Source organism: Rattus norvegicus, chromosome 5, assembly GCF_021556685.1.
Source record: "Rattus norvegicus strain SHRSP/BbbUtx chromosome 5, alternate assembly SHRSP_T2T, whole genome shotgun sequence".
Lineage (NCBI taxonomy): Eukaryota > Metazoa > Chordata > Mammalia > Rodentia > Muridae > Rattus > Rattus norvegicus.
In genome coordinates, this window is record NC_141538.1 from 157,744,288 (window position 1) to 157,757,454 (window position 13,167).

At 53.1% G+C, this 13,167-nt stretch overlaps 1 protein-coding gene across 7 annotated transcripts in view; it reads left to right on the forward strand.

Annotated features, from left to right (window-relative positions):
- Ubr4 (ubiquitin protein ligase E3 component n-recognin 4) overlaps window positions 1–12,217 on the forward strand; it is a 108,087-nt gene extending 95,870 nt beyond the window's left edge. For 3 of the 7 annotated variants that reach the window (XM_087549433.1, XM_087549434.1, XM_087549436.1), the window contains 7 exons: window positions 1,659–1,801; window positions 2,166–2,327; window positions 3,098–3,292; window positions 5,407–5,631; window positions 8,375–8,465; window positions 9,128–9,290; window positions 11,790–12,211. In XM_087549433.1, coding sequence (XP_087405559.1) covers window positions 1,659–1,801; window positions 2,166–2,327; window positions 3,098–3,292; window positions 5,407–5,631; window positions 8,375–8,465; window positions 9,128–9,290; window positions 11,790–11,854 — 1,044 coding nt within the window. In that variant the 3' untranslated portion in view covers window positions 11,855–12,211. 7 annotated transcript variants of the gene reach the window in all.
- The last annotated feature ends 950 nt before the right edge of the window (window positions 12,218–13,167 follow it).

Here is a 13,167-nt window from a genome sequence, read left to right on the forward strand (position 1 = left end):
GGAGATGACGTAGGGCCAGCTACTGGCCTTGACGGCAGGAAGGCAGACTGTCTGAGCATGAACGTTGTTGCACCCTTGGCAGTGCCAGGGTACTTCGGCGGTTTTGTGTGAGCCTTGTAGTCATGTCTTTACACCCTATTAAAGGCCCGGGTGACAGGTAAGGACACAGAGGGCACCTGGCGAAGCCAGAGTCCAGCTGAGGTTTTGCTGACCCCCAGCCTGGGCACTGCAGGTCACACTCATTGCCTGAACAAACAAGGTGACAAGGTGCTGAGGGCTTGCCAGCACCAGCCCCGGTCCCTCTCTCTAATGTCTCCAGGGAGCTGACACCTGGAAGGGGCAGTGCACAGAGAGCCTTTGCTTCTGGACAGCACCAGGAGGGGCCTCTAACTAGTAACCCAGCTGTGCTCCTGGGCCGCAGACGGACAGATGTCTTGCTTGGTTGATACAGCTGCCTGAAAGTTTTGAGACACAAGCAGCCATGGCAGTGCTGTGTACTTGCGTCTAGATGAAGCTCACACAGAGGACAGCCTGGGCTTGGGCTGGGAGTGTGGTTGAGTGATAGGGTATTTGCTTAGCATGTACAAGGACCCAGCTCCCATTCCTAGAATAACACAGCCACACATAGGCTTACTTAGCTCCTGGTTCTGGAGTTCAAGGGTGAGATGTTGGGATCTGCTGGGTCTCTGGTAACCCTGTAGTGGGACCTCATGACCTAATCACCTCTTAGATACCCCAGCTCCTCTCAGGATTGCCACAAAGAAATTGGGCCTCGTGTGAGTTTGCAGCAACAAAAGGTGCTCACATAGAGCGACCACTGTCCCTGCCTGACCCCATGTGAGGGGCGCTCTGTCCGACGTGTCCTGTGGGCTTCTTGTGTAACTTACTCTCTTTACATAATTGTCATCCCCGAGGCTCACTGCTCAATCTGCTAACCCTGGCCTGGTCCTGGAAGCTTCCAGCCCCCGTACAATCTAACCTGAGCCTAGGGTGTTCTCAGCCTCTGACTTCCTGCTGCATAAGCTCTCCCTTCTAGTTCTTTCTGAACTCCGGCTGGCTGGTTCAGCTCAGCTGTTCTGACTCAAAACTCCCTTCCACACTAACTCATCCACTCTGGTCTGTCTGTCTCTGTCTCTCTGTCTCTGTCTCTGTCTCTGTCTCTCTCTCTCTCTCTCTCTCCTCCCCTGAGTTGCTCTGCGTGACCTAGAAACCTCGTCCACTCTTCTGGTTCCTTCTCATTCCCTGGCTCACTCTGTCTTCACTTGTGTCGAGATTGTTCTGTCTTCAACCTGTCTCTGTAAAACTCTTTGTTCCTCTCTGGGCTGCTCTTTCTTAAATAGCTTCCCTTTCCTCTCTCTCCTCATGAGAGTTGGGAGTATCCTATCCGGTCAAATCTTTCTCACCTTGTCTGCTACTCAATTAGGTATCACTTTCAAAAATGGGTGCTTCCAAGCTGATGTTACCTTCACTGTTTGGGATAAAAGGTGTGTACTAAGGATATGTCTGTATTTCAGCCAGAGGGGTTAAAGGTTAAAGGTGGCTGAGCCACACCATAACTAGAAGTAGTGCTTTTCAATAAATAAGACAGTCTCGGAGGTCACAATGTGTCCTTGGCAGGGAATTTCTCCTCACTCCTCCTTTCTGCACTGGTCTTGCAGCCCACGAAGGTCTTAGGCATTTACACTTTCACCAAGCGGGTGGCCTTGGAGGAGATGGAGAACAAGCCTCGGAAACAGCAGGGCTACAGCACTGTGTCCCATTTCAACATCGTGCACTATGACTGTCACCTGGCTGCTGTCAGGTAGGCTTTGGCTCTTGCAGAGCGGCTTCAGATGAGTGGGCCTGCAGCTCAGGGCCTGGGCGGTATGGGGGCTGAGGTGACTAACTCTGGGGCTTCGAGGCTTCAAGCCTGCTTTTCTGGTCTCCAAGCAGTAGGCGTCTGCCTTAACCCTCACAGGTCCATGAGCTGTCCTTGCTGTATGAGAGAACCTGTTGGGCTTTGCATGTTTGGCCTTGGCCAAGGGTGGTGGGAGCAGTCTGCTTGCCTGAGCTAATGAAGCATTGACTTACAGAGCTTACAGGTGGAGAGTTGTCCCCCTAGGACCGGGGCTAGTGTTGGCCAGCCCTCAGCACCTGGGGCCTCATTACTGGGTTAATTCCAGCAGTTGCTTGTCCCTGCTCTCCTCCCTGTCCCCATCCAGGTTGGCTAGAGGCCGGGAAGAGTGGGAAAGTGCTGCCCTGCAGAACGCCAACACGAAGTGCAATGGACTCCTTCCGGTCTGGGGCCCCCATGTCCCTGAGTCAGCTTTTGCCACTTGTTTAGCTAGGTGAGTGTTGAGTGTCCTTAGCCCTTAGGGTCAGATTTTCCCAGAGTCCACTTATATGGCTCTAATGTTTAAATTATGAAAGCAGCTGGGGGGTTGGGTAGTTCCTTTTAAGGCTTCTCTGGCTTGTCTGGGGTCCTCGTGTGTTTGGGAAACCTTGTGGAGTCCTTAGTACCCCAGACCCCTGGCAGTAATTGACAGTGATGGTGGAAGCATGCTCAGCTGTGTACTATGGTTATCGCTGCACAGGTGCACAGACTGGGGCATGGGTGGAGTCGTTTCCCTAGGGTCATCCAGTTAGTAAGAAACACAACCGATTGTATATTGATCCGGGGAGGAAAACAGCATGTGGTAGGATGAAAGATCAGTAAGGATAAATCATCTTGACACCAGAATGTCACCACTTGTGACCATGACATCTGTTTGTTAAGAAATGAGCCCCCTGTCAGGTAGCACATGCCTTTAATTCCAGCACTCAGGAGGCAGAGGCAAGTGGTTTTCTGTGAGTTTGGGGCCAACCTGGTCTACAGTGAGTTCCAGGACAGCCAGGGCTACGCAAAGGGAGAGAAAAGAAATGAACCCCCAAAGTGATGGCCTCTCTCCCATATTGAGAGCTTCACATGCAGTCACAGAAGCAGCCATGTTTCTGGGCTCAGTCCTCCTGAGAGCCCCCATTTGACCTCTGCAGTCAGCAGGCTGAGGTGTCCAGAAAGGGAGCTCGGCTTTGACCAGGAGTCTGGCTTCCGTGTCATGGTGGCTCTGCTTGTTCTTAGGCACAACACTTACCTCCAGGAGTGTACCGGCCAGCGGGAGCCCACGTACCAGCTCAACATCCACGACATCAAACTGCTTTTCCTGCGCTTCGCCATGGAGCAGTCATTCAGTGCAGACACCGGTGGGGGCGGTCGGGAGAGCAACATCCACCTGATCCCGTACATCATTCACACTGTGCTTTACGTCCTGAACACGTCAGTACCTTGTAACCCAAGACACCTCCTTGGCCGACACTCCCTGAGCCTCTCTGCTTAGTTAGATCCCCAGCCTTTGCTCAGGAGGGGCTGGCTGTCCACAGTTGAAGGTTGCAGAATACAGCAAGGATGGTAACTTCCTTTCCAAAGCTGTCCCCTCCACGTCAGGCAGTTGGGCTCTAGTCTTGGACTGACCTTCAGAGGGAGCAGGAAAGGAGAAGGTGCTGCTTCCACTCTCCAAATGAGGGAGCATGCGTGAGAGTCTGATCACGTCCTTAGTAAGGGCAACATAGCCTGCTCAGCTGCAAGTTTCCAGTGGGTCTGTGGCTGCTGCATGAGTGGAACACTGGCCTGCAGTAATTCTTCTGGCGAGGATGAGAGAGGTGTTGAATATTGGGAAAGCAACTGAACAGGAATGCAGCCAGGAAGAAAGCTGTTTGTTTAGAAATGGCTTCAAAGAGGCCTCTAAGGGGTGGAAGCCTCCCGCTCACAGCCTGGTTTGGAAGCAAGTTAAGATACTTCTGTGCCTGCACTCCTGAGTTTTATTTGACTGGGTGCAGACCAGACCCTTCTCCTGCAGATTCCGCAGCTCTCATGGGCAGAGCTGGTAGCCGTGGGAAGAATGGGCACAGTCCACCATGCAGCTACCATGCTGTTGAGGTGCCAGCGTGATATTCCCTTCCTTTCCCTGTCAACATTTGTTTTCCCTTCCTCCCTTTTCCTCGGGAGAAAAAGTCTGACCTTGAGACTGCAGGCTTCATTGTTCAGTTTCAGGGCAGGGCTCATGACATCATCTGCAAACACCCTGGCTATCAGGACAGACACCTGGCTTTGCCAACAGCACAGGCCTTCTACTGTCTGGAGCCTGCTGCAGGCCTCAGCAGTGCTAATTGCCAGTGTTCTTGGGGCCCTGACAGAGGCTGTGGGTTTTGCAGAGACATGTCTCTTGGCAGCCGTGAGCTAGAATGGACTGCTCAGGCAGAGACCTGGTGAGGAAAACACTTCCCAGGATTGACCCTGCCAGATGGAACTGGTGACTTCAGGTGTCAGCTCTGTTGCAGTTGTCTTGGCCAGGCAGGGCTAACCCTGAAGCCACCTCAGCCACAGGCTGCTTCCTTTGCTGACCCTTAGGCAGTGGCATGAGCTTGGTGGTAAGGCACTTGGACCTCTGATGGGACATTCACTCACAAAAGCAAATTTGTTGCACAAGTGAGCAAACTCGAACCTGAGCAGAGCCTGTCAAGGCCAGAAGCCTGAGGTTCCCACAGGGATGAGGATAGTTAGGCTTCCAGCCCTGTCTGGGCATACCCATTTTACAGGAGCAAAAATTCCAAGTATTGTTCCATCTTCCTGCATCTTTATAGCCCGTGTGTGTGGCCATGCTACCTGCGGTCTGCACACTGGGTTTCTTGGTGGTGTTTTGTCTTCTCATAGACGAGTGCCAGGAGGTTGTAGGGACACTGCTGGAGACTCCTGGCCACTGGCAAGACTTTGTCATGAGAGAGGCTTATGACAGATTCTAGAGCTAGACTGGGGCCTCAGTCTAGTCATCGCTCGGCACGGTGCTTAGTTCCCACTACTGTGGCTTGCTCTCCTGCACGGTTGGGGCAGGTGGTTGTCACTCATGCAGATTAAGTGGGAGAATCCACATGCAGCCTAAGAATGATGCCTGGCAGTCAGCGTGCGTGGTCATCAGCTTGACTGGCAGTTCAGGCAAGCAGCAGCTGACCACCAGAAAGAGAGTGCTGGGGACGGGGAGAGAGGGTTGGTCGTGAGCAAACAGCCCAAACAGGGAGCCTGGGTACCAGGGACACACCCAGGGCAGACCGAGTCATATGCAGAGAAGGCAGCCTGCTGACTGTCAGGGACCCACTCCTCAGCTTTATTGCTTAACCAGCTCAGTGACTTCCCTAGGCTTCCCTGGACTTTTAGGACAAGTCCACCTTGGAGAGTCGGTAACCATGCCCTCCGAACAGCCACAGACCTGAGAGTAGGAGGCTTGGGTTGCTAAGAGGAGGGTGTGGATGGAAGTTCAACAAGCTCAGAGGCTTGCCCAGTGGCATCCTGGTTGACTCCATCCCTTCCCTGCTCCCATTAGAATTCTTCTCTTCCAGGACCCGAGCAACGTCCCGGGAGGAGAAGAACCTCCAAGGCTTCCTGGAGCAGCCCAGAGAGAAGTGGACAGAGAGTGCCTTTGATGTAGATGGGCCCCACTACTTCACCATCTTAGCCCTGCATGTCCTCCCCCCTGAGCAGTGGAAAGCCACTCGAGTGGAGATCCTACGCAGGCTGCTGGTGGCCTCGCATGCCCGGGCAGTGGCTCCAGGAGGAGCCACCAGGTCAGTACCTGCTTTGGGAAGTTGCTGCATTCAGTGTCTTCCAGTGTGTTCCCTGGCTGTCTCGGTCATGAGTTCCTGGTGGAGGTGTGCTGCTTTGACTTGGCTGTTGACCTGGCTCCAGCCTGCCCTCCTAAGTGTTTAGTCTGGTGGTTGACAGTTGCTTGAGCCCCTCTGGGTCTCATGTTCAGTCATTGAATAAGGTGAATCTGTTGAAAATTCAGAGAGGAAGACAGCGAGGTCTAGGGAGATAGGATGAGGCACTTATAGACCGGGAAGGCTAAGCTAAGGAGCCTGACTTCATGGCTCTTGCTGGCTTTGCTATAAACTAGGGAAGTCTCAGTCTGGCTCTATCTGGGGATTTCTTTTCCAATGACTCAAAGCTTGTTCCTCCTTCCTGCCCCACACCCCTCAGGCCTTCTAGATTCTCTTTGCACTCAACAGAGGAGCACACACAGAAAGTGGTCCTTGTTTTCCTGACTTTGCATTGTAGTCTGGGTCAGACAGGGGGGCTCTCTAAAAGAACCATCTGCAAGTGAAATCAGAGCCTTCCTCCCAAGCTGTTTGACAATACCCCAGTGGTCACAGCACACAGAGTACATGTTCACAGCATAAAGAGTACATGTAGCCAGACCTTGGGCTGATGGTAATCCTGAATAGTCCCTCACCTACCCTGAGGAGCAGCAATATAGCATGTGGCCTGGTAGCTTATTTCTATAGCTGAGTGTCAGCAGGTGTCCCTGTCCTGCTATAGCCTCTGAACTTGTTAGCTTGGACTCAGGGATCATTTCCACACATAGAGACTGATAAGGGAGCAGAAGGAGGCTCCCTTCCAGCCATGGTGAAGACATGCCCTGTGAGACAGCAGTTGGTCCACTTGGGATCTTTACCTCCATTAGCTCTGGCACTTTATGTCCCAGGGTGACCAGGTTGCTATTGTCTTGTTAAATTTGTCCAGGAAGAAGCCTGCTTGGGCCAAGTGGGAAGAAATGAGTGTTAGATTCCTGCCCCCATTCCAAACACATCATCGCCTGGAGCCCTAGTGTTAATAGTTAACTAGCTGCTGGAAGTCAGCTTAGGTCTTCAGAGGCCCAAAGTGTTAAGTGAGACAGGAATTGCCTTCTTGGCATACAGGGTGGCCGGTTATCAGGCTCCTGGAGCAGAACAGGGTCTAAGCCCACCTGAACTGAGCTGAGCTCAACCAAGAGTGGAGCTCATTCCAGCCCAGCAGTTGAGGAAAAGCTGATTTGGCCTAATTAGGAGATCCAGCTTGAGCTGCGATCGGGCATTGCCATTTTCTCTGTAGTTTAGTCACCTTTCCTAATTAGCTGTAAATAATTAAGCTGGGCAGGGTCACCCAAGACTCATGCTTAACAAAGCAGGACAGCTACAGAGAGGGCCCAGCCCGGCTGTGGTCCAGGCTCTGAGCCTGCTGCTTGCCAGACAGATTAGAAAAGGTGCTGAGGGTTTGCCAGGATTGGGGCACCCTCGAAGGAGAGCCCTTTGAGCAGAGGTTGAGGATGTCTCTCATTCTGGAAGTGGGTGGTGTCACTGGCAGTAGGTTTTGTCTGACCTCCTGTACTTCTGGGGTAGGAAGCCTTAGCAGACACACAAACTATAGCTTTAAAGGCTGGGGCAGATGACTCTGTGCACTCGCCTAGTGTGTATGAGGCCCCAAGTTCAGTTTCCCAACTCTGACAGACAGACAGACAGACAGACAGACACACACACACACACACACACACACACACACACACACACTCACTCACACACCCCTGGTATGTGAGCTACCGTTGAAGAGATTCAGCAGATACTTTGGCCTGGAAGTTGACTAGGTTTCCACTGGCCCTGAACTAAACGTAGTGGATACTGAGCCCCCTGCAACCGACCTGCGACCGACCAGAGCATTGTGAGGTGTGGGGCATGAGCTTAGTCATGGCTGAGCTCCTCTGTCCTTTGCTTCCCGCAGCCCCCCTTACTCCCGTGTTGGGGCATTCTGAGCCTTAGAGCCCAGTGGGATGGTTCCTCCTAAGGGGTGGGACGGGGGGGGGGGCTGTCTGCCACAGACAGTAGACCTTGACAGAGGCGCCCCCAGTGTTCCCAGTCACTAGCTGCCCTCTAAGCCTCTAAGTCACTCACGTTAGAGATGAAGGGGTGTGAGGGTGGCTCCAGGATTACCCTAGGATTCGAGAGGTACTGAGTAGTTGCATGGGCAGTCCTGGACGTCACGGTTGCTCAACACTGCTTTTTTACGGGTTTGCTAGCTTTCTGTAGAGCGCGGGTTTGGCTGATTGTGCTCTCTGGTAAATTACTCCTGGAGGCAGGGAAAGTCTGAGCTGGAACTTTGTTTTTTCTTCTTCATCGTTAGGTGCTATTTCATTTGGGACCTTCTGAGGGGCTAGTACAAGGGAGCACTTAATCCTTGTACTTGAGTTAGAGCATTTGAGAGCCGCGTTTAAATATGTCCTTGACTGTGGTGCCTCAGTTTAACAGTGTTGGATTGGGGGTTGGGGATTTAGCTCAGTGGTAGAGCGCTTGCCTAGGAAGCGCAAGGCCCTGGGTTCAGTCCCCAGCTCCGAAAAAAAAAGAACCAAAAAAAAAAAAAAAAAAACAGTGTTGGACTGCCAGGTGGAGTTCGTGCAGCAGCCCTGGGACCAGGCCACGAGCCCTGAGTCCCCAGGTTCTCTATCTGTCTCTGCAGTGTCCTCCAGGGTCCTCACGGACAGGCTTTGCTCTGCTTTTCCAGGTTGACAGATAAGGCGGTGAAAGACTATTCTGCCTACCGTTCTTCCTTGCTGTTCTGGGCTCTCGTTGATCTCATTTATAACATGTTTAAGGTAAGGCGCGTCAGGGCCCAGTCAGCCCTGATAGGAGATTTGTGCGTGTCCTTGGCCAAACCCTTTTGGTGGCCACATCGCAAGGCTTTTTACTGGCTTTGGGCTCTTTGCCCAAAGAACCACTTAGGGAGAGGTGCACACCCTCAGCTCAGACCTGCACTTCCAGCTGTCAGCAGCTGAGGCCACTTTGTCATGCACCCTCCAGACAGTAAGCTCTAAGCACACTGATAGACTTCCTGCTCTTTTTCTGTGTAACACTTTACCCCATGTAAATTAGCCCTACACAGCCCCACTTAAAGTCGGATGGCCTGCTCACTATTTGCCTGGACCCACACATCTGTGGGGAGGGTAGTGAGCCCTTTGATCATCAGGGGAGTGGTCTAGTCAGAGCATGTCAGTCAAATTTGGGTTTCAGAAACGCAGGTGTGGGGTGTCCCATGTTGAAATGGTGGGATCATATAGAGCATTACATAAACAAAGAGGGCCTCGAGAGAACAAGGCTGGTGAACCCTGCAGGCAGGACCTCCTTGTTTCCAGAAAGGGTCTGTTAAATGTTGGGTGGGCTCTCGGTAGCACTGAGATGGTCTAGCTGACTAGACACAGAAAGAAAGCCAGCTCCATCCAGTTATTCACCTGGCCCCATGTCCCACTGATTCTTGTAGAAGGTGCCCACTAGTAACACTGAGGGCGGCTGGTCCTGCTCTCTGGCTGAGTACATCCGCCACAATGACATGCCCATCTACGAAGCTGCCGACAAAGCCCTGAAAACCTTCCAGGAGGAGTTCATGCCAGTGGAGACCTTCTCAGAGTTCCTCGACGCAGCAGGTCAGTGCAGTTTTCTCTTGGAGAGATTCTCTGGGGCAGAGCCCGAGTTTGCCTCAGGGGCTGGCCGCTGCCTTCATCTTCACAGAGCAGAAGTAGGCGGGCGCACACTGACCGCTCAAACAGCCCACTGGCCAGGAGTGTGGGACTTGCTTCTAGAGGCAGGCGCATCTCTGTAAGTTCCAGGCAAGCTTGGTCTACACAGATAGTTCTAGGACAGCCAGAGCTATGCAGGATTCCTACAGGTTCCTGCCTCCTTCCCATCGCCCCCCACCCCCAAATGAAAGCACCCACAGACGAGAAAGCAGCAGTGCTGCATGCACTGTCCGGTGCCTTGAGACTCACCTCTGGCACGTGAGTCCAGGGCTCTGGGCTGCTCTGCTCAGCCTTGTCCTGCTGTGCTGTTAGTGGAAGCTGTGCGGTTACATCAGTGGATGTGGGTAGAGCAGAGACCTCTGGTTCTGACTTTTAGTCAGAATTAACAGGAGAAAGGGCCCCCCTGCCTTCCTTGCCTCCCAGCCCTGGGCAGTAGGTGGAGAGGCAGGCAGTGAGGAGTGCCTGTGAGCATGCGCGGCAAGGGCAACATGGGGCTGGTGTGCCTTAGCTCCCTCGTGACCATGCTCCCCCTGTACAAACGATCTGTAGGATTGGTCACTCTGGTGCAAATACTGTAACTCTTGCTTGGATTTCATAGCTAGAAAGTGATGGGAGCAGGGCATGGCCTGGGCTCAGGCTTGGAAGGACCAACCCAGGATTACAGACTCTAGCTCCTGGGTCCCAAGGCACTGTGTGTCACAGTCTCCACTGGCACTGTCTTAGAGGGGCACAGGTACTGCACTGAAGCAGATGTGACTGAGCCTGCCCAGCTTCTGTGTCAACTGCTCCTGCTCCTCGGCTTTCTAGTGGTCACTGTGGGAATCGTATGCATACAGATGAGGGGTCCCCCAGGCCCTGTTGCCAAGTGAGCACTGCTGTTAACATTCCCACTTATCTTTGTGTCCTCTGGGAAGGAGACCCACTAAGGGTCTGAGCCTGTCTGCATGCACTCTCCTGTTTTTCCAGCACTGGGGACTTTCAGGCTGTGCTTCATGGCCCAGTGGGTACTCTGCCCTGGGATGGTGTCTCTGGGTCTGCCTTGCTGTCTGAGCTGCTATAGGCGCCCTTGCTCGCCTCTCTTTCTTACTTCATAGCTCCTTATTCTTCCTGGCTGTTGAGGCAACAGGCTTACTGCTTCCCTCAGAGTTAGTCCTGGGCAAGAACACAGAGCTTGTCTGTGTGGAAGTCAAAGCTATCGAGAAGAGGTGGCCAGGGTGAAGGACTGCCCTGCACAGGCCCTAGCGGCAGAGCCTCCAGCCTCCTCTGTGAGGTCAGGCTTTTAGACCTCAGACCTTACTTCAGACCTTTAAACTACCAGAACAGCAGCCGTGCTCTGTTCAGACTCAAGAACAAAACACCTTCCAGAACCAAGAGAAGCGGCCTGGCTGCTTTGCATCTCGGTCCTGCAGATACTTGGAGGTGACTGGTTTGAATGCTCATGTTTGCCTCAGTGTTTCCTCTGCACTATTGATGAGGTCAGGTCCCTGACTCTGTGTAGAGAGTGCACTGGGTTCTTCTGCTAGGAAGGCCAACCTCAGTTAGTTCCCATGGCAGGCAGGGAGGGGACCCTGTTGTCTCTTTCTGAAAGCTGAAGAAATGGAACCCTGAGCTCTGGCAGCTTGCTTAGGAATTTAGGCCTGGTGGGACCGAAGCCCAGAAGAATCAAAGGCCTTTGTTCTGCTCTGTCCATCAGCCCATGAGGCCATCAGCATTGCCTGTCTATGGCTCAGCTGTGCAAGCATGAGGATTGAGTTCTGACCCCTGCACCCCATAAAGGCCAGGTAGAGGTGTAACCCTAGCACTGGACAGCTGCCGGTGATAGGATCCCCAAGCTGAGCTTGCTGGCTAGCCAGTCTGGCCAACCAGCAAGCTTTGGATTCAGTGAGAGATCAGTCTTAGAAAAGAAGGTGAGGACAATAGAGAAATACATGAGGTGTCCACACACACAGGTCACCACCCTGGGGTAGGGCTGTGTGGCTCAGCTGGAAGAGAGCTTGCTTGGGATGTGGGAAGCATTGGGTTCTGTCCTCAGCACTACATACACCAGACATAGTAGCACAGATGTTCAAAGGAGGTCGTCAGCTACATAATGAGTTTGAGGCCAGTCTGGGGTCGGAGAGCCTGAACAAGAACAAGAAAAACTTGGAGCCCCTTCAGTGACCCCTGGGCAAGTTGAAATCCTCCACTCTGGAGAATTTAAGCTGGCTTCCCTCTGCCACACTGTCTCTGGCAGCACCCACTTCTGGAGCAGAGTGTTTGTTAGTCACACAGGGCCACCTCCCCACCATTGCTGGAATCCACTGGAACATGCTGGCACAGTATGTTCTATGCGTGAACAAGGCTTCTGTGACTCGTTGGGGCTGGGGGCCCTGTGCTACTCCCACTCACACTGTCTCTGCTTTCCAGGTCTTCTATCAGAAATCACCGACCCAGAGAGCTTCCTAAAGGACCTGTTGAACTCAGTCCCCTGACCATCCCCATGGAAATGAGATCGCGGTGACGAGATTGAAGCTAGCTTGCATTCTCCCCTCATTCATCTCTCCGTGTGCACTCATTTCCCCCACGGATGCTGCATTAGCACCCCCTCCTCCCTCAGTTTTCTTGGAGTGGCTTGGGGTTTGTAGGCTTCCTGTTCTATCACGCGCGCGTGTGTGTGTGTGTGTGTGTGTGTGTGTGTGTGTGTGTGTGTGTGTGTGTGTGTGTGCTGCGCTGGCTATGACGTTGTCTGTCGCCCAGGCCATTGAAGGACCTATGCGTACCTAGGAGCTGTGAGCTGTCCCGGCCAGAGTGAGTGTGTACATCTTGAAATAAATGAATGACTTAGTACACATTGGGAAGAGGGTCTAGCCTCTGCTCGCCCAGTGCTTTCCAGTGAACTCATCCTTGCAGTGACACCAGGAAGACTGCTGGAACGGAGTTGGCCTCCTCTGGGGTCTCATGGATGGTTTTTTTGTCCCTAGCCAGAAGAGGGCTCAGCATCTACTTCAAAAGCCTTGAAAAGATTTCCCAGTCTCCTGCTGGCTGCCAGCCAGAGAGGAGAGGCTCCAGGAAAGGGTCAGGATAGGGAGAATAGCTGTGTCCACTGCTAGGCCTGCTTCTTCTGCCCACCCGCCCTGGGGAAGAGCCTGTGCACTCACTGATCCAGCACCCCGAGTCCCCAGCTGGGACCTCAGTTGACGGGTGAGGGCCTCTGAGACCTGCTCCCACTCGCTGGCTCCCAAGAGCCTTTCCCAGACTTCAGCAAAAGGCTGACCCAGTCACAGCCTGTGAAGAGCTGGCTAACTCCTGTCTCTTTGTTCCAGAGGGCCAGTCAACCAAAGGCTTTGGTGACATCAGCCCCTCTGAATGTCTGGTTCACAAGGTTTGCTCCCTGGGCCAGACCATCTGGGCCTGTGGTGCCTCTGGTCCCCTTTGGATAACTTCCACAGCCAAGGCACCATGTTGCTTCCCCAAAGCCTTTGCAGCCAAAAGGCAAGAGTATTGTGCTTAGCTCTAACAGAGGGACAAAGGCAATTTGTTTAGGTGCTGTTCCAAAGCCCTGGCAGACCAGAGCACAAGCAACAGAGGATTGAGTTAGCCTTGGAACTGCCAGAAACTGCCAGAGCAGGCTTCCCTTCCTGATGCCACCTGGGCTAAGGAGGTTGCCTGTCTGCCTGCCTGCCTGTCTGCCTGCCTACCCTGGGGGAAAGACACAGTCTCTCTCCTTCAAAGATTGTACAGTTCTTTCTCATATAACTCTCAGATTCAGCAAGGAGGATGGAGACCTTGGCATTGGTTTCTTGGA